Source organism: Macaca fascicularis, chromosome 12 (genome assembly GCF_037993035.2).
Source record: "Macaca fascicularis isolate 582-1 chromosome 12, T2T-MFA8v1.1".
NCBI classification, from domain to species: domain Eukaryota; kingdom Metazoa; phylum Chordata; class Mammalia; order Primates; family Cercopithecidae; genus Macaca; species Macaca fascicularis.
The window spans coordinates 98042255-98062396 of NC_088386.1; the positions used below are offsets into that span (position 1 = coordinate 98042255).

The following is a 20142-nucleotide window of genomic DNA, read 5'->3' on the forward strand; positions in this document are numbered from 1 at the left end:
TTTAAAAGTGCAAAGAGATCCAAGTGTGACCCATACTTACACTCCTCTAATATTAAGAATCCTGTTTTCTTTAATCTAAAGAACATAGAGGTGTCTTTCCTTCTGTCTGTTGCGTTATTCATCTTACTTTCCTGAGTCAATTTCACTTCCCAGTTTATTCGCTATATAAAACTGAAGCGTTTTTGACAGCTATGTTAAAGAACTTTTAAATTTAATGAAACATGTATTTAATAGTTTAAATGATAGTTTAATAATAGGATATATTCTAATTTGTTTGGTTTTTGTTTTTGTTTGTTTTTTGTTTGTTTTTGTTTTGAGACAGGGTCTCATTATATTGCCCAGGCTGGAGGACAGTGGCACAATCTTAGTTCACTGCAACCTCAGCCTCCTGGGCTCAACCTCAGCTCACTGCAACCTCAGCATCCTGGGCTCAACCAATCCTCCCACCTCAGCCTCCTGAGTAGCTGGCACTACAAGCATGTGCCACCATACCCGGCTACTTTTTCTATTTTTAGTAGAGATGGGGTTTCGCCATGTTGCCCAGGCTGGTCTCAACTCCTGACCTGCAGTGATCCAGCCCGCCTCAGCCTCCCAAAGTGCTAGGATTGCAGGCGTGGGCCACTGTGTCTGACCAAAAAGTTTTTAATTTTATAGGTAACATTATAAAATAGGTATATTTATATATACCTATATATATAAATAGGTATATTTATATATTCTGCTACCTATATTATAGGTAGCAGAATATTAAATATGAAAATTAAGTATGTTAAGAAATCTAAACATAACACATGCGAATTTAGGATTTTAAAGTGATCAGAATGGCTCTAGTAGTGTTAAGCTATCTTGGTTGCAGAACATATATGAATATTTAAGTAATTATTAAAGATGCTCTTAGGCTGGGCGCAGTGGGTCACGCCTGTAATCTCAGCACTCTGGAGGCCGAGGGGCCGGGGAGCGGGACGCGGATCACCTGAGGTCAGGAGTTTAAGACGAGCCTGACCAACATGGTGAAACCCCATCTCTACTAAAAATACAAAATTAGCCAGGCATAGTGGCGCATGCCTGCAATCCCAGCTACTCAGGAGGCTGAGGCAGGAGAATCGCTTGAACCCAGGAGGCAGAGGTTGCAGTGAGCCAAGATTGTGCCACTGCACTCCAGCCTGGGCAACAAGAGCAAAACTCCATCTCAAAAAAAAAAAAAAAAAAAAGATGCTTTTAAAACAATTTTAATTGCCCATATAGCATGGTAAACACTGCAAGGAATAAAATTCCAAATGTTATTAGAAACCTTCAAAACAGGAAGACAGCAGGAGTCCTTGAGCTATAAAGAATATAAAGCTACAAACTTCAAGAAGTACATTAATCGAGACAAGTGAACAACAGCACAGGAGCATCACTCCCTAAAGACCTACTCTCTCCCACTGCCCCAACATTCCTCTGAAAAGATAATCTCTTAATTATAAGGAATGTGTAAGGCATGTGTCAGTAAAATGTATTGGGTATCTACTGTACAGTCCCAGAGATTACGACAAGTTAGGTCAAGGAAAGTAAAAGATGAGTTTGGAACTTCTTACTGTGCCAGAAAGTAAGGAAGTGTTCAAGAAGGTGGTGGATACTAAACCTAAGGGGAAAATTTCATGAGAAAGGGGATATTTGCATAGTTTCAAAGTGTGTCCCCTCAAATTACTTAATTGTAACAGGAAAAACAGTTAACTACAAAATTAAAAAAAAAAAAAAAGACAACACTTAAACTAAGTGATCAAAGCCTGGGCACACAGGGAGACTCCATCTCTATAAAAAATTTAAAAGTGAGCAGAGCATGGTGGCACATGCTTATAATCCCAGCTATTCAGGAGGCTGACAATGATAGTTAGGATTGCTTGAGCCCAGGAGTTTGTGGCTGCAGTGAGCTATGACTACATTCTAGTAGTCATACTAGAAAAACATACTTTTTTTTTTTTTTTGAGACAGAGGACTCCTCGCTCTGTTTCCAGGCTCATCTGGAACTCTTGGGCTCACTCAAGCGATCCTCCTACTTCAGCCTCCCAAGTAGCTAGAACTATAGGCATGCACCACCAATCCCAGCTATCAAATGCTGCACAATGTTATTTTATTTTATTTTATTTTTATTTATTTATTTTTGAGACAGGTTCTCACTCTGTCACCTAGGCTGGAGCACAGTGACATGACCAGGGCTCACTGCAGCCTCAACCTCCTGAGATCAAGTGATCCTTCCACCTCAGCCCTCCTAGTAGCTGGGACTACAAGCATGTACCACTAAGCCTAGTTAATTTTTTTTCTTTTTTTTTTTCTTTTTTGAGACAGAGTCTCACTCTGTTGCCCAGACTGGAGTGCAGTGGCATGATCTCGGCTCACTGCAACCTCTGTCCCCCGGGTTCAAGCGATTCTTCTGCTTCAGCCTCCCAAGTAGCTGGGACTACAGGCGCACGCCACCACGTCCGGCTAATTATTGTATTTTTAGTAGAGACGGGGTTTCACCATATTGGTCAGACTAGTCTCAAATTCCTGACCTCGTGATCCGCCCGCCTTGGCCTCCCAAAGTGCTGTGATTACAGGTTAAGTCACTGCACCCGGACAAATTTTTTATTTTTAGTAGAGACGGGTTTTCATCATATTGCCTAGATTGGTCTCAAACTCCAGGACTCAAGCAATCCACCCACCTTGGCCTCCCAAAGTACTAGGATTACAAGTACTAGCCACCGTGCCTGACCCAAATGCTATGCAATTTTAATTGGTGAATCCAAGGAACAGATATACAGGGGAGTATTATACTATTCTCACAATTCAGTAAGTTTGAAATGTTTTCAAAATAAAAAACCAATAACCCTATATTGTTCCCACTATCAGAAATATCAGTAATGTTACTCTGTATATGATGGGAATCTATGTATATAGATACACACACACACACACTACTTTGAGATATCTCTATAGAGGGAAGATGGGTGGAATATAAAAGCAAAGAAAACCGCTCATAGAATAAAAAAATTAAGGCCAGGCGTGGTGGCTCACACCTGTAATCCCAGCACTTTGGGAGGCTGAGCCGGGCAGATCACAAGGTCAGGAGATCGAGACCATCCTGGCTAACACAGTGAAACCCCGTCTCTACTAAAAAATGCAAAAAATTAGCCAGGCATGGTGGTGGGCGCCTGTAGTCCCAGCTACTACGGAGGCTGAGGCAGGAGAATGGCGTGAACCCGGGAGGCAGAGCTTGCAGTGAGCCAAGATCGTGCCACTGCACCTCCAGCCTGGGTGGCAGAGCGAGACTCCGTCTCAAAAAAAAAAAAAAAAAAAAAAAAAAAACTTAAATGAAGACAGAGAAGCATTAAAAAAAAGGATAAAACAAGATGACAGAGCCAAATATATTAATATACACTATGCTTCTGTATTAACATTCTCAAAATAGGTCAAAAATCAAAATCCAGCCATTAATGTTACCATCACCATGAAAGTATACCAGAAATTTACCAAATCTGAGGAACATTTGTCCATCTTCAAAAACAATGTAGCATGTGCCCTATGACAACTTCAGTACTCATTTTGTTTCCACTGCCCTTTTTATTGGCACTTTTGAAGGCACTATATGGGAAGTTCAACCCAAAACATTATTTCTTCCCTCCGACAAAAGATATGCCATTTAAATCAGAGAATATTCAAGAAAAGGACAGTTTAATACCAGTGAACAAAACTGCTCAAAGGAGAATTTAAATTTTTTCTTGACTCAGGAAAAAAGTATACTCACTTCTTTTGGAGTATGATTATCAGCAATTCTCTGACCCTCAAAGAGAAACCTGAGTGAATTCATTGGAACGCCCTAAAAAGGTAAAGATAATAATAATATATACATACACACACAAATCTTAGAAAACATAATGGTAACTTTGATGCACAAAAAGCAAGCATGAAAGCCTTAGAACACTACATAGAAAATAAAATTAGCTAATTCAATCATAAATAACATATACTGAGTAGCAACTATTTGCAAGGCCGTCCCTGTACCAATTCTTTACATACAAAATCATAAGTGTTAAACACAATAACCCTGGAAGGTAGGTATTATCACCTTATTTTCATGTTACAGCTAGGGAACCTAAGGCTTGGAGCTAGCGAAGAATTTAAGCCCAAACCTGTTTCTAAGCCTGTGCTCTTGACCACTACTCAATTCATTTTGCCCTAAATCTGTAAGCTAGCATAAAAGATCAGATCAGAAACTGGATGAGCACCCTCACTAGCTTCAAACTATACTGGCAAAAATTGGTTTTAAACAGATTAAATCATAAAATTTGGTAAAGCACAAATGGCTAGCTAGCTAATCTACCATAAACCTGAATGGCACAGATAGCACCACAAATATTACAAAATATATTAGTATACATTTTTCTAATCGCTCTTCAACAAAAATAGCTGAAAGGGGAGAGATGGCTCACTTGAGGTCAGGAGTTTGAGACCAGCCTGGCCAACATAATGAAACTGTCTCTACTAAAAATACAAAAATTATGGGGCAGGCGCGGTAGTTCAGCCTGTAATCCCAGCACTTTGGGAGGCCGAGGCGGGTGAGTCTCTTGAGGTCAGGAGTTCGAGACCAGCCTGGCCAACATGGTGAAACCCCATCTCTACCAAAAATATAAAAATTAGCCCAGCAAGGTGGCACGCACCTGTAATCCCAGCTACTCAGGAGACTGAGACAGAAGAATCACTTGAACCTGGGAGGTGGAGGTTGCAGTGAGCCAAGGTCGTGTCACTGCACTCCAACCTGGGTGACAGAGCAAGACCTGTCTAAAAAAAAAAATACAAATACAAAAAAAATAAAAATACGAAAATTGGCCAGGCCTGGTGGCAGGTGCCTGTAATTCCAGCTACTCAGGAGACTAAGGCATGAGAATCACCTGAGTCCAGGAGGTGGAGGTTGCAGTGAGCTAAGACGGCACCACTGCATTGTAGCCTAGGCAACACACTGAGGCTCTGTCTCAAAAAAAAAAAAAAAAAAAATTTCCCTGGCCTATAGATGGGGGGTGTAAAGACTGTATGAATTTTCTTCAGAGTTATGAAAATTAAATGACAATGAATCTTTTTCTTTTTTTTTGACACGGAGTCTCACTCTGCCACCCAGGCTGGAGTGCAATGGCAAGATCTCGGCTCACTGCAACCTCCGCCTCCTGGGTTCAAATGATTCTTCTGCCTCAGCCTCCCAAATAGCTGGGATTACAGGTGTGCGCCACCATGCCCAGCTAATTTTTGTATTTTTAGTACAGACGGGGTTTCACCATGTTGGTCAGGCTGGTCTCGAACTCCTGACCTTGTGATCTGCCTGCCTCAGCCTCCCAAAGTGCTGGGATTAGAGGCGTGAGCCACTGCGCCCGGCCGACAATGTATCTTAAATACTTATGGCACAGTACACATAATTGAGATTTCAATAAATGTTTTTCTCCCCTGATGAATTTCATCTCAATTTTAACACCCAAATTATTACAAATGTGAAGTAGCTGAACCCCAATTAATGAGATTTTATTAAGTCAGACAATTAAAATCTACAAAAACAGAAAAAGACAAAAATGCTTATTGTTTTACTTATCCTAACACCTAGTCTCTCTTTCTTATGTTATTTTTATGTTAGTTACAAATTTAAACTGTTAAAAGCAAATCTTCTAAACATGAAATCTATAGGCCGGGCACGGTGGCTCACGCCTGTAATCTCAGTACTTTGGGAGGCCGAGGCGGGCAGATCACGAGGTCAGGAGTTCGAGACCAGCCTGACCAACATGGTGAAACCCCACTACTAGTAAAAATACAAAAATTAGCCGGGAGTGGTGATGCATGCCTGTAATCCCAGCTACTAGGGAGACTGAGGCAGGAGAATCGCTTGAACCAGGGAGCTGCAGGTTACAGTGAGCTGAGATCGCACCACTGCATTCCAGCCTGGGCAACAGAGCAAGACTCCATCTCAAATAAATAAATAAATAAAAATAAAACTCACAATACCTGAGTTAATATTATGTAATATAATTCAATTTTTTTTTCTTTTTTCTTTTTTTTTTTTTTGAGATGGAGTCTTGCTCTGTCACCCAGGTTGGAGTGCAGTGGCATGAGCTCAGCTCACTGAAACCTCTGCCTCGCAGATTCAAGTGATTCTCCTGCCTCAGCTTCCCAAGTAGCTGGGATTACAGGCAGGTGCCTCCACACCTGGCTAATTTTTGTATTTTTAGTAGAAACAAGGTTTTGCCATGTTGGCCAGGCTGGTCTTGAACTCGTGCCCTCAGGTGATCTGCCCACCTCAGGCTCCCAAAGTGCTGGGATTACAGGCGTGACCACTGTACCCGGCCTATAATTCAATTTAACAGACTGATTAAACATATATTTCTTGCCTATTAAATCATAATTTCACTTAAAATATATCTTGATTGTCTCATACTAATTCCAATTACATTTATTTTCAAAACCTATTTTATAAGGCCAGGCGTGGTGGCTCACACCTGTAATCCCAGTACTTTGGGAGGCCGAGGTGGGCGGATACCTGAGGTCCGGAGTTAGAGACCAGCCTGACCAACATGGAGAAACCCCATCTCTACTAAAAATACAATATTAGCTGGGTGTGGTAGTGCATGCCTGTAAACTCAGCTACTTGGAAGGCTGAGGCAGGAGAATCACTTGAACTCAGGAGGCGGAGGTTGCAGTGAGCCTAGATCGCGCTACTGCACTCTAGCCTGGGCAACAAGAGCAAAACTCCGTCTCAAAAAAAAAAAGAGATAATATACTAATAATACTACTACTTAAATTTAACATTGGCTAAACACTCATGATTAGAATTACAAAAAAAATTCATAGTAATCACCAAAAAATTACTTCCCTTTCTTGCTGTATATACTGGTAAGCCATCAAGACAGAAACATTCATTTGAGCTCTCTTTACAATTCTGAGTTACTTTTCAAACTAGTTCCACATCTTACGAATTTAAACTTTAAAATGGGCCACAGGACAAAAAAAAGCAATTAAACAGGGTACAAGAAATGATGAGTGTTTTCCTTGAGTTGCTAATGGTGAAATAAAACAGGATTTTTCTTTTGACAACCTTCTATAAAAAAAAAAAGAAAGAAAAATTAACAACAAAGCATTGTACTTAATACCAAAATGGACAAACCTGTCTTTGACAGTATGATTCTTTGAGTTTCTTGAGATGTGTTGTCATTTTCACTTTGAAGTGAATCTCACTGCTATCCTAAGGACATAAAAGAGAAAAAAATTATCCCTCTTTGTATAAACCATTTGCTTTACTTGAACCAAACTATTTAATTACAAATATAGTGCAAATAGAAACATAAACTTTGTAACCTGTATTTTTCCACCACAATATTCTTTTTAGCATTCTTAACAGGTTTTCTTAAAACACTGTAATCATCCTCAAAGCTACTGTATACCCATTACAAAAGAAACTGAGTAAAACAAAGTTAATCAGTCTTGAGTGTTAAAATTATCAGTATAAGTAAAAGCCTAAGTAAATGCATTCCTTTATTACTGCATGGCCATTCTATTCTCAAAATAAAAGATGAACCATCACATCTTTTATTTATCCCAATAGCAACTCAAAACAAAAAGTCTGTCCCCCCAAGTGAAGTGTCACTGAAGGTGGTCACGTAGGAGAAAAGCATATACTATAAAATAAGAGACTGAGAAATTTATTCCTGCCATAAAAAAATCACCACATGGGGCTGAGCGCGGTGGCTCACGCCTGTAATCCCAGCACTCTGGGAGGCCGAGGCAGGCGGATCACAAGGTCAGGAGTTCAAGACCAGCCTGGCCAATATTGTGAAAACCCGTTTCTCCTAAAAATACAAAAATTAGCCAGGTACGGTGGTGCACACCTGTAGTCTCAGCTACTCAGGAGACTGAGGCAGAAGAATTGCTTGAACCCAGGAGGTGGAGATTGCAGTGAGCCAAGAACGCGCCACTGCACTCCAGCCTGGGCGACAGAGCAGGACTCCATCTCAAAAAAAAAAAATCACATGGAATCTGGTTTCTCTCACATTAGTAAAATGAGTAACAACCTGAGTTAGTCAAACTGATTTGTGGGATGAAAAATTCTTTTATTTTACTCAGATTGTGAAACAAACTATCAGCCAATCATCAGAAAAAAATACTGGTACTTGCATAATTAAAATTTCAAAGCCAAACTTCATAACTACATTCACAAATGTGTATTTGCAGAAGCTGCACATTTACAATATTTTTGCTTGTGACTGTAACTATGAAGAAATAAAATTATCTCCATATAGATCATTTCATAAACAGATAAAATTCTACAGCAAGCCTCATGCTATACATTAAAATCACTTCCAGGCTGGGCATGGTGGCTCATGCCTGTAATCCTAACACTTTTGGAGGCCAAGGCTGGCAGATTATTTGAGTTCAGGAGTTCGAGACCAGCCTGACCAACATGGTAAAACGCCATTTCTACTAAAAATACAAAAGAAATTAGCCAGGCGTCGTGGCGCATGCCTGTAATCCCAACTACTCGGGAGGGTGAGGCAGGAGAATCGCTTGAACCCAGGAGGCGGAGGTTGCAGTGAACTGAGATCTCGCCACCGTACTCCAGCCTGGGCAACAGAGTGAGACTCCGTCTCAAAAAAAAGAAAAATCACTTCCAGATGAATTAAAGAGCTAACATTAAAATTTTTTTGGCCAGACGCAGTGGCTCACGCCTGTAATCCCAACACTTTGGGAGGTCGAGCCGGGCAGATCACAAGGTCAGGAGTTCAAGACCAGCCTGGCCAACATGATGAAGCCCTATCTCTACTAAAAATATAAAAAATTAGCCGGGTGTAGTGGCAGTTGCTTGTAATCCCAACTACTCGGGAGGCTGAGGCAGGAGAATTGCTTGAACCCGGGAGGTGGACGTTGCAGTGAGTTGGAAGTATCACTGCACTCCAGCCTGGGCGACAGAACAAGGCTCTGCATCAAAAAATAAAATAAAATTCTCAATATATTCCCCTCAAGGGAGAATTTTTTTCCCCTAATCTTGGTCTTGGGATGCCCTATTGCAAAGCATGATTTTAACCTAAAAACCGTTAAAAAAAAAACAGGTGGATAAATTTGACTTAATAAAAACATAAAACGTCTGTATAGTAAAAGATGCCATAAACAAAAGTTAAGACATACTGGAGGAAATGTTCATAACATGTAACAGACAAGGAAAATGAAGACAATGTTTTTTAAAATCCCACAAATTAATAATTCTTAAAAAGATATTCCACAGCATATGGACATATAGATCAATGTCATAAAATTTGAGAGCCAAGAAATAAACCCTTATATCTATAGTCAATTTTTTGACAAGGATACCAGAACAATTCAGTGAGAAAAGGACAGTCTTTTCAACTAATGCTCTGGGACAAACACCCATACAAAAATTACTCAAAATGATTAAAGATTTAAATGTAAGAGCTAAAACTATAAATAAAACCATAAAACTTTTCTTTTTTTTTTGAGACAGGGTCTCACTCTGTCACCCTGACTGGAGTGCAGTCATGTGATCACAGCTCACTGCAGCCTTGACCTCCCAGGCACAAGTGATTCTTCCCGCTCAGCCTCCTGAGTAGCTGGGACTACAGGCATGTGCCACCATGCCCGACGAATTTTTTATATTTTTTGTAGAGATGGGGTTTCGCCATGTTGCCCAGGCTGGTCTCCACTCCTGAGCTCAAGCAATCTGCCCACCTCAGCCTCCCAAAGTGCTGAGATTATAGGAGTGAGCCATTGCACCCAGCCTTAAAACTCTTAAAACACAAGCGTAAACCTTTGTGACCCCGGATTAGGCAATGGTTTCTTAGATAAATTACAAGCAACAAAAGAAAATACAGATGAACTTAATTCACCAAAATGAAAAACTTTATACTGCAAAGAATAAAATCAAGAAAGTGAAAAGACAACTCAAAGATAGGAGAAAATCTATGCAAATCATATATATGATAAAGGTATAATACCCAGAATAAAAGACATATTACAACTCAACAATAAAAAGACAACTAACCTAATTTAAAAATGGGCAAAAGATCTAAAGATCTTCATTTTTCCAAAGAAGATGTACTAACAGCCAATAAGTACATAGAAAAATGCTTGGCATTATTAGCCATCAGGAAAGTGCAAGTTGAAACCACAGTGAGATACTACTTCACACCCACTAGGATTATAATCAAACAGATGGATAATTACAAGTGTTGACCAGAATATGGAAAAACTGAAACCCTCACATGTTGCTGCTAGGAACCTAAGATGGTAGGGCCACTGCTAAAACAATTCAGCAGTTCCTCAAAAAGTAAAACATACAGTTGCATACTAGACCCAGAAATTCCACTCCTAGGTATATATCCAAGGGAGCTAAAAACATACGTCCATGCAAAAACACACATAAATGTTCACAGCAACATATTAATAGTAGCCAAAATATGGAGACAAACTAAATATCCATCAACTGATAAATGGAAAATGAAATATATTCTCCCCATACAATGGAACAGAATTCAGCCATTAAAAGGAATACAGTACTGATACATGCTACACCATGAATGAACCTTGAAAACATGCTAAAAGAAAGAAGCCAGGCCAGGCATAGTGTCTCACACCTATAATCCCAGCACTTTAGGCCAAAGTGGGAGATGACTTAAGCCCAGGAGTTCAAGACCAGCCTGAGCAACACAGCAACACCCCTGGAGAGGGAGAGGAGGTTGGGGGGGATAGGGTAGGGGTGGGGGGGAAGGGGAGGGAGGGGGAGAGAAGCAGGGAAGCAAGGGAAGCAAGAAAGAAAAGAAGATGAAACAAACCAGAATAAAAAGCCACATATCAAAGCTAGGCATAGTGGCTCATGCCTGTAATCCCAACACTTTGGGAGGCCGAGGTAGGCAGATCATCTGAGGTCAGGAGTTTGAGACCAGCCTGGCCAACATGGTGAAACCCCGTCTCTACTAAAAATACAGAAATGAGCTGGGCATGGTGGTGTACACCTGAAATCCCAGTATTAGGAGGCTGTGGCAGGAGGACTGCTTGAACCCAGGAGGTGGAGGTCACAGTGAGTTGAGATCAGGCCACTGCACTCCAGACTGGGTAACAGAGCAAGACTCTTGCCTCAAAAAAAAAAAAAAGAAAAGAAAAAAAAAAGCCATATATCTTATGATTCCATTTATATGTAATGTCCAGAAAAGGCAAACCCATAGAGACAGGAAGTAGAATCGTGGTTGTCACTGGCTGGAGGAAATAGGATGGGGAACGACTGCTAATGGGTACAGGGTGTCTTTTTGGGGTAATGCAAATGTTCTGGAATTGGCAGTGGTGATGGCTGCACACACTTGTGAATATACTAAAGTCACTGAATTATATACTTTAAAATAGTGAATTTTATAGTATGTGAATTATAGCTTTTAAAAGTTTTCAAAATAAGGCCAGGCATGGTGGCTCACGGCTGTAATCCCAGCATTTGCAAGCACTTTGGGAGGCCGAGGCAGGTGCATCACCTGAGGTCAGGAGTTCGAGACTGGCCTGACCATCATGGGGAAACCCCGTTTCTACTAAAAATACAAAAAAAAATTAGTTGGGCTTCGTGGCAGGCGCCTGTAGTCCCAGCTACTCGGGAGACTAAGGCAGGAGAATCGCTTGAACCCGGAAGTGGAGGTTGCAGTGAACCAAGATCGCGCCACTGCACTCCAGCCTGGCAACAAGAGCACAACACCATTTCAAAAAAAAAAAATTTTTTTTAATGTTGAAAATAAAAAATAAAAGTCTTCAAAATAAGATAATCACAGAAAAATGGGAAAAGGGTATGAACACAATTAAAAGAATATAAATGTAGCAGACCAAAAAATTATATCTTATTAATAATTAGGTAAATGAAAAATAAACAAGAATGTTTTACCTAGCATATGTGAACAAAATTTAACGACTGGTAGTATCCCATGTTTGGGAGAATATAGGGAAATGGTACTGTCACACTTCAATGGAAGTACCACTGCACTCCAGCCTGGGCGAGTCCACCATTCCACCAATTCTCTGTCTTTTGTCCTTTAGAAAACCCACATAACTATGCAGACTCATTCCTCCAACAGTTGTTAGCTAACCTTAATTAACATTTCAGAGTCAATAAGATACAGACTAGACTCTAGGGAAATAGGGGGCCAGAAAAGGGGAAAGGGTCGGCAAAAGGGCTGACAAGCCTTTTACTCAAGGTTGGCCCTAGCCTTATCACTTAATAGTATTCACTGTACTTGTCCCTGAAGCACACTAACCAAGAAAACGTTCCTATTTGGAAAAATTAAGGTGATCTAAAACTGCCTGGCAGAGTAATTTAAAAAACAGTATCGGCTTCTTCTACCTCTAACAGACGCATACACAGTAAATTAAAATGCATACATAGTCATTTTTAAATAAATTGCCTTAAATAATTTTTTTTCCTGTGAAAAAGTATTCACATTGAAGGGGAGTCAAAAGAGAAAAACAATGAAACTCACCTGTCCAATGACTTTGAGTTTAATATATTCACCTTCCTTCTTATCCCCCAAGTCCTCAGTTGAAGGTTTTGCCTCCTGAAAGAAAATTAAATTTCAAGATCAAAGTTCCTACATGCTATTTTAATTACTCACTTATAAGTATCCATTACTTTCATTCAGGGTGCAAAATCTGCACCTGAGAATACAAAGAGCATTTCTTTCCATGCCAGTCGATTCAGAAAAAAAGATCCTAAGTCAATTACTGTCCCAAATACCATTCACTAGAAATCAAGAAAGGGGTCTCTTTTATTATAATACCGCATAGTAATGGTCTAAAACTTTACCACGCATCAAAATCACCTGAAGGACATGTTAAACAAACTGCTGGGCCCAAGCCCCAGTTTCTTATTCAGCACATCTATGATAAGACTCTGTTTCTAACAAATTACCAGGTGGTACTGATGCTGCTGGCCAGAGGAACAACTTGCAAACAACTGCCCTGCAGCCAACTCTCACCAGCACAGAGGGAGTCCATCCTCCATGAATTTTTAGACAAACATTCTGAATCCAAGATTATCTTCTCACAGCCTATCATGAGGAGTTTACTTTAACTACAAAACTGTACTAAGAAATGTAAATTAATCATATTAGCATAAGCAAGGCTATTATTTATTTATTTTTATTTATTTATTATTATTTTTTGAGACGGAGTTTCGCTCTTGTTGCCCAGGCTGGAGTGCAATGGCGTGATCTCAGCTCACCGCAACCTCCGCCTCCGGGGTTCAAGCAATTCTCCTGCCTCAGCCTCCCGAGTAGCTGGGATTACAGGCATGCACCACCACACCTGGCTAATTTTGTATTTTTAGTAGAGCTGGAGTTTCTCTGTGTTGGTCAGGCTGGTCTCAAACTCCCGACCTCAGGTAATCTGCCCAGCTCAGCCTCCCACACCTGCTGGGATTACAGGTGTGAGGCACAGTGCCCAGCCAAGCAAGGCTATTTAGAAAGGAAAATCAGCCGGGCGCAGTGGCTCAAGCCTGTAATCCCAGCACTTTGGGAGGCCGAGACGGGCGGATCACAAGGTCAGGAGATCAAGACCATCCTGGCTAATCCGGTGAAACCCCATCTCTACTAAAAAATACAAAAAACTAGCCAGGCGAGGTGGCGGGCGCCTGTAGTCCCAGCTACTCCGGAGGCTGAGGCAGGAGAATGGCGTGAACCCGGGAGGCGGAGCTTGCAGTGAACTGAGATCCGGCCACTGCACTCCAGCCTGGGCGACAGAGTGAGACTCCGTCTCAAAAAAAAAAAAAAAAAAAGAAAGAAAGGAAAAATCAAATAAGAAAGTATTAGCCTAATGTACTCTGGAGTCAAAACAAATCAGTTTTATGTAATCAATTATTTTAGACTATCCGAAGCATAATGCTTAAGTTTAAAAGAGGAGATAAAAATAGGAAGACAAGATACTTGAGAGGCTGTGGCAGTAGGACTGCTTGAGAGCCCAGGAGTTGGAGGCCAACCTGGACAACATAGCAAGACCTCATCTCTTTTAAAAAAAGGATCACAAAAACACAGTTGCAAAACAATTTCAAATAAAGAGGTACTGAAATGAAAATGAGGTTAACAGAATAAATTTCTGAATTTATTCAGAAACAACTTCACCATGAAGTATCTCAAGAATAAGCAAATCATTTTTAGTAAAGGGGGTACCTTGGAAAATTTCATGAATAATGTACTAAAGAAGTAGTTTTTTTTCTCTATGTGCTACACCTTAGTTTGGCCACCAAATTACCCACTTATTTAGATATATACCTTATTATTCATAATAATGTCAAGCAGTTAATCCATATTTGATAAGAATAACCATAACCATTACCTGTGTATCTCATGCCAGTAACTTAAAATACAAAATTCTTTAACATTCAACAATTAAAAGAACATATTAAACTAGAAGCAGCTTTCAACTTTAAAACACAGGCTGGAGTCTAGGGAAATGCTTAGATAACAGAACTGATTTCATTAGTATGAATCCCTGCCGGTTTTTCATTCTGCAGTGCTTTCAACATTTGCTGACTACTGACTATTATGGCAGCAGGCAAAATTAACCTTCTTCAGTGAGACAGTATTTCACCTGAAAACTAGAAGACTGTCCTCAAATATAGTCTCTCCACATTTCTATGAATTATATTCATAGTACACAGCTGCTGCTTCCTCTAAGTATCTAGAAGGCAAAGACAGCTTATTCCATGCAGTGAAGGGCAATAAGCAGCAACCAAGCCCTGAGTCCTCCGTAACTGGAAGGAGAGGAGGCCTTAAGCTTTGTTTAAGTGAGCACAAAGGACAGCCCCCTCCCCTAGCAGCAATATATCAGCACAACAGGAGTGGCTCTGCTCCTGTGTCTCCTAGACAGGGTAGCTATAGTGGCCACTCAGCACAAAAGAATTCTTCCCCTCCTCCCCTCCATCATCCTCAGTGCTTCAGCATTCTCCTAAAGCCCAGCTTCTCCAATCCTACAACTACTCAGATAAAAAAGCATAAATACCTTCCAGTACTTTAGGGCCTATAACCTAACTCTATAGCATGACATTCTGTGCTTCCACAATCAAGCTCAATTCCCATTTTTCTCTCATCACTCACTTTACAAACCCAAAGATTCTGTTCAATTGGACTATTTGCTGTTCCCTGAATATGTCCATTAGCATTACTTCAACTTCAGCCCTTTGCGTTCCTAGTTTCATTTACCTGGAATATACATATATATCCTCTCTCGGCCTCTCTTGAAATCACCTCAAGGATATCTACCTCACACATGAACTTAAATCCGGTATTTTTTTTCTTTCTTTCTTTTTTTTTTTTTTTTTTTGTAGACAGATTTTCGCTCTTGCTGCCCAGCCTGGAATGCAATGGCGCAATCTTGGCCCACTGCAACCTCTGCCTCCTGGGTTCAAGCGGTTCTCCTGCCTCAGCCTCCCAAGTAGCTGGGATTACAGGAGTATGCCACCATGCCCGGCTAATTTTTGTACTTTCAGTAGAGACAGGATTTCCCCATGTTGGCCAGGCTGGTCTCGATCACCTAACCTCAGGTGATCCATCCACCTCGGCCTCCCAAAGTGCTGGGATTACAGGCTTGAGCCACTATGCCTGGCCTGCTTCTTTTTTTCTCTTTTCTGAGACAGAGTCTCACTCTATCACCCAGGCTGGAGTGCAAGGCTGTGATCTCGGCTCACTGCAACCTCTGACTCCCAGGTTCAAGCGACTTTCTCATCCCTCAACCACCTGAATAGCTGGGATTACAGGTATGCACCACCACGCCCAGCAATTTTGTGTGTGTGTATTTTTAGTAGAGACAGGGTTTCATCACATTGGCCCAGGTTGCTCTTGAACTTCTGGCCTCAAGTGATCTGACCACCTTGGCCTACCAAAGTGCTGGGATTACAGGCATGAGCCACCATGCCAGGCCAAGTCCAGTATTTTTTAAAACTGGTCTATGAACCAGAGCACTCCCCCAACCTTCCAAATGATATTAATATCTTCCTTTAATGCTCCTATTTGCAATTTATTCATATATTCTATGGCATTTATTCTCCACTTAAAAATACTCTCCCTTGACCTTACTTCTCTAGTTGTTTTTCTCACCTTTTGTTGTTATTGTTGTTGTTTTGAGATGGAGTCTTGCTCTGTTGCCCAGGCTGAAGTGCAGTGGCACAATCTCGGCTCACTGCAACCTCCACCTCCCAGATTCAAGCAATTCTCCTGCCTCAGCCTCCTAAGTAGCTGGAATTACAGGTGTGTGCCACCACACCCGGCTAATTTTTTGTATTTTTAGTAGAGATGGGGTTTCACTGTATTAGCTAGGATGGTCTCGATCTCCTGACTTCGTGATCCACCCGCCTGGCCTCCCAAAGTGCTGGGATTACAGGCGTGAGCCACCACACCCAGCCAGTTCTCACCTTTTTTCAAAATCAAACTTCTTAAAGAGTATTCAGCTTTTGCTATCCCCACTTTCACTGTCAACCTACTGTAATGTGGTTTACGCCCTCACCATTCCACTTTACACTCTCCTCACCAACGGTTAGCAGGTGGACTCTTTATTGCTAAATCCAATGGACACTTTCAAATTTCATCTGTAACTCAAACAACAAACACTGATGAGTTTTACTTTGAAAACTCTCCACCTTTGGCTGCCAAGATTAGGTTCTCTCTTCATTTCTGTAATTTCCTTCAATGCTGGGTTTCATCTGAATTCTGTGTCTTCAATCCTCTACTTTTCTCTGTCTCCCTGGTGACCCGTGATTCCAACTGTTCTCAGATACTAATAACTCAATCATTCCCTCTAACCTTTATGAGTTTCACACTCATTTATCCAAGTGCCTGAATATACTCCTTGGGTACTTCAGTATGAAAGTGTCCCAAACCAAATCATTATCTCTAACTCCTGGGTCAGTTTTAACTCCACTTTCTAAAAACCAAAATCAACACAAATTATAACTCTTCCTGGATTGCCAATTACAATAAATGGTTACCATACAACCAGCTGCCAACAACAGAAATTCCGGGGTCATCTTTGGCTCCTCTTCTGCTTTTAAACATTAAACTTCATATTTAACATCACTCTTCATTCTGACAATTCTGGGTTTTTTTGTTTTTGTTTTTGTTTTAGAGACAGGGTCTCACTACGTTGCCCAGGCTGGTCTTAAAACTCCTGGGTTCAAGCAATCCTCCCATCTCAGCCTCAGCCTCCCAAAGTGCTGGAATTACAGGCATAACCCATAGCACCCGGCCTGACAATTCTATTTCTTACTAGCTCTCACGCCCATCCCTTTCTCTCCTTTCTACTGCTTTAGTTCAGGCACTCAGTGATGCTTATTAACATCACTGCAACAACATAACAGGCCTGGTGCAGTGGCTCACACCCATAATCCCAGCACTTTGGGAGGCCAAGGTGGATCACTTGAGGCCAGGAGTTTGAGACCAGCCTGGGCAACATGGTGAAACCCTGTCTCTACAGGATATACAAAAATTAGCCAGACGTGGTGGTACACGCCTGTAGTCCCAGCTCTTGGGAGGCTGAGGTGGGAGGATCATTGGACCCCATGAGGTCAAGGCTGCAGTGAGCCAAGATCATACCACTGCACTCCAGCCTGAGTAAAAGAGCAAGACCTTGTCACTAAAAAAAACAATAATTAATTTTAAAAATAGCATAACTGACGTTCTCAGTCTTCCTCCCTTCAATTATCTCTCCAAACTGTCACCAGAGCCATCTCTCTAAAATGCAATCTGGTCTGCTCAAAATCTTCAGGGCTAAATTCAAACTCCTAGGCCTGGCACAGTGGCTCACGTCTGTAATCCCAGCATTTTTGGAGGCCAAGGCGGGTGGATCACCAGCCTGACCAACATGGCGAAACCCTGTCTCTACTAAAAATACAAAAATTATTAGCCAGGTGTGGTGGCACATGCCTGTAATCCCAGCTACTCAGGAGGCTAAGGCATGGAATCGCTTGAACCCGGGAAGCAGAGGTTGCAGTGAGCCAAGATCACCCACTGCATTCCCACCTGGGCAACACAAGGAGACTCCATCTCAAGAAAAAAAAAAAATTTAAACTCCTTAGCTGACATACACTGATCCTTCATGTGCTGGTCCCTGCCTAGCAGTGAAACCTTATTCTCCTCCCTCTATTAGCAAATATCCTATCCTCCAGCCACAACTATCTACAATGCCTGGAACATGGCACCCTCTACCTTATCTCAATTATCTCTATACATGCTGACCCCCTCTTCTTAGAAGGCCTTTTCCCACTCTATTCACCTCTCATGACCACCGAGACATCACTTCCCTGATTATCTTCTTAAATGTTCCCATACTGCTTACTTATCTATCATAATCATTTGTTTGCATATCTGTCTCTTCTATCAGATTTCAGTTTCTTACTGGCATGCCTTACTCTTCTTTGTATTTCCAGTCAAGCACAGAGCCTGGTACTTTGAAGATACTCAATATTCTTATTAAACAGTTTTCTGTGACAGGTTTGTATGTCTTGTCTTCCCTACAAGTTTACAAGCGGAGGGTCCAAGTTTTTTCACCTCTCTAACCTCTGTAGTGCCAAACAAATACTAAGCAATTTTTAAACGTTTGTTGAATAAATAAGATTGACAGCACTATTTTCTGTGTATCATAGAATCTTACTCATGCGTCATACTTCTGTATGCAACAGTCAGTTCAAACAGATCTTTTCAGTTTTTTGCATTCACAGTTGAGAATAAGAGATAATTCACCTACATTTCATAAGAATATGTGAACAACTGGATTTAAAATTTTTGGATTTTAAATTTCCAAAAATAAGCTGCCACTTTCCCTAGACACTCCATTTGGTGATGTCTTCCCAACTCTTAACCACTATAATAACAATCACTTGTACCACTTGTTTAATGGCCTCATGCTTGCTTAAGGCAGTCATCAAGTTTTTCACCTTCTCTCTTTTTCACAAACCAGCCTTGAAAATGAGAAGATCCTGTACAAAAAACACCTAAGTTTGTCTCCAACGAGCTCAGTGTCTTTTGTATGCTGTCTCTCCTTCTCTTCCTTGCAAAAAGCAGCCAATACAGAACAGTATGACACGCTGGTTACAAAACAGTGAAAGCATTCAGCTCTGAGTCTGGGACACTAGGTCATCAAAGAAAAGAGAACACCAAAGAGAGCTGGGTGATTTGGTTAGAAAGGATACTCAGCCCCAAAGCAGAAGAAACGGGTGATGGAAAGATTAAGTGAATATACAGGATCAAAGAGAGAACTGAAAGTCTCTTAGACTGCAAAAGATACGGAAAACACAATAGTCCTCATTTTCAAATGTACAATATTCATGAGGAGGGTTTTATTATGCTATTTCAAAGTCAAAAGAATAAGACCTTTGCTTAAAAGCACTCTAGAGGCCGGGCGCAGTGGCTCACTTCTGTAATCCCAGCACTTTGGGAGGCCAAGGCAGATGGATCACTTGAGGCCAGCAGTTCAAAAGCAGCCTGGCTGCCCATGACGAAACCCCATCTCTACTAAAAATAAGTGGTGGTGGTGCACACCTGTAATCCCAGCTATTTGGGAGGCTGGGGCACAAGAATCGCTTGAACCCAGGAGGTGGAGGTTGCAGTGAGCCGAGATCATGACAAAAAAAGCACTCTGGTAGTCAGTACAGTGACAATTCAGTCACAGGGACAGAGCATCACACTTAACTACTGCCAATGTGTCACGGACCCAGCTGCACAAGGATTGCTTTTTTTTTTTTTTTTTTTTTTTTTTTTTGACGTGGAGTCTTGCTCTGCCACCCAGGCTGCAGTACAGTGGCATGATCTCAACTCACTGCAACCTCTGCCTCCCGGGTTCAAGCGATTCTCCTGCCTCAGCCTCCTGGGTAGCTGGATTACAGGCACAGGCCACCACACCTGGCTAATTTTTGTATTTTTAGTAGAGACGGGGTTTTGCCATGTTAGCCAGGCTGGTCTCGAATTCCTGACCTCAGGTGATCTGCCCACCTCAGCCTCCAAAAAGTGCTGGGATTACAGGCATTAGCCACCGCTCCCGGCTGGATTGCTCATTCTCATTGAAAGAGGAGGGATTCTAGGAAAACCCAAAAACAAATAAAAAATGCATTTACTCTTACTTGATGAT

General features: G+C 41.3%; 1 protein-coding gene across 1 annotated transcript in view; it reads right to left on the bottom strand.

Moving 5' to 3' along the window:
- SUMO1 (small ubiquitin like modifier 1) overlaps window positions 1–20142 on the bottom strand; it is a 32358-nt gene that overhangs the window by 914 nt on the left and 11302 nt on the right. Inside the window, exons 2-4 of the mRNA XM_005573960.5 lie at window positions 12513–12587; window positions 7160–7237; window positions 3767–3838 (exon numbers count right to left, since the gene is read on the bottom strand). Of these exons, the coding sequence (XP_005574017.1) occupies window positions 3767–3838; window positions 7160–7237; window positions 12513–12587 (225 nt within the window). The remainder of the gene's footprint in view (window positions 1–3766; window positions 3839–7159; window positions 7238–12512; window positions 12588–20142) is intronic.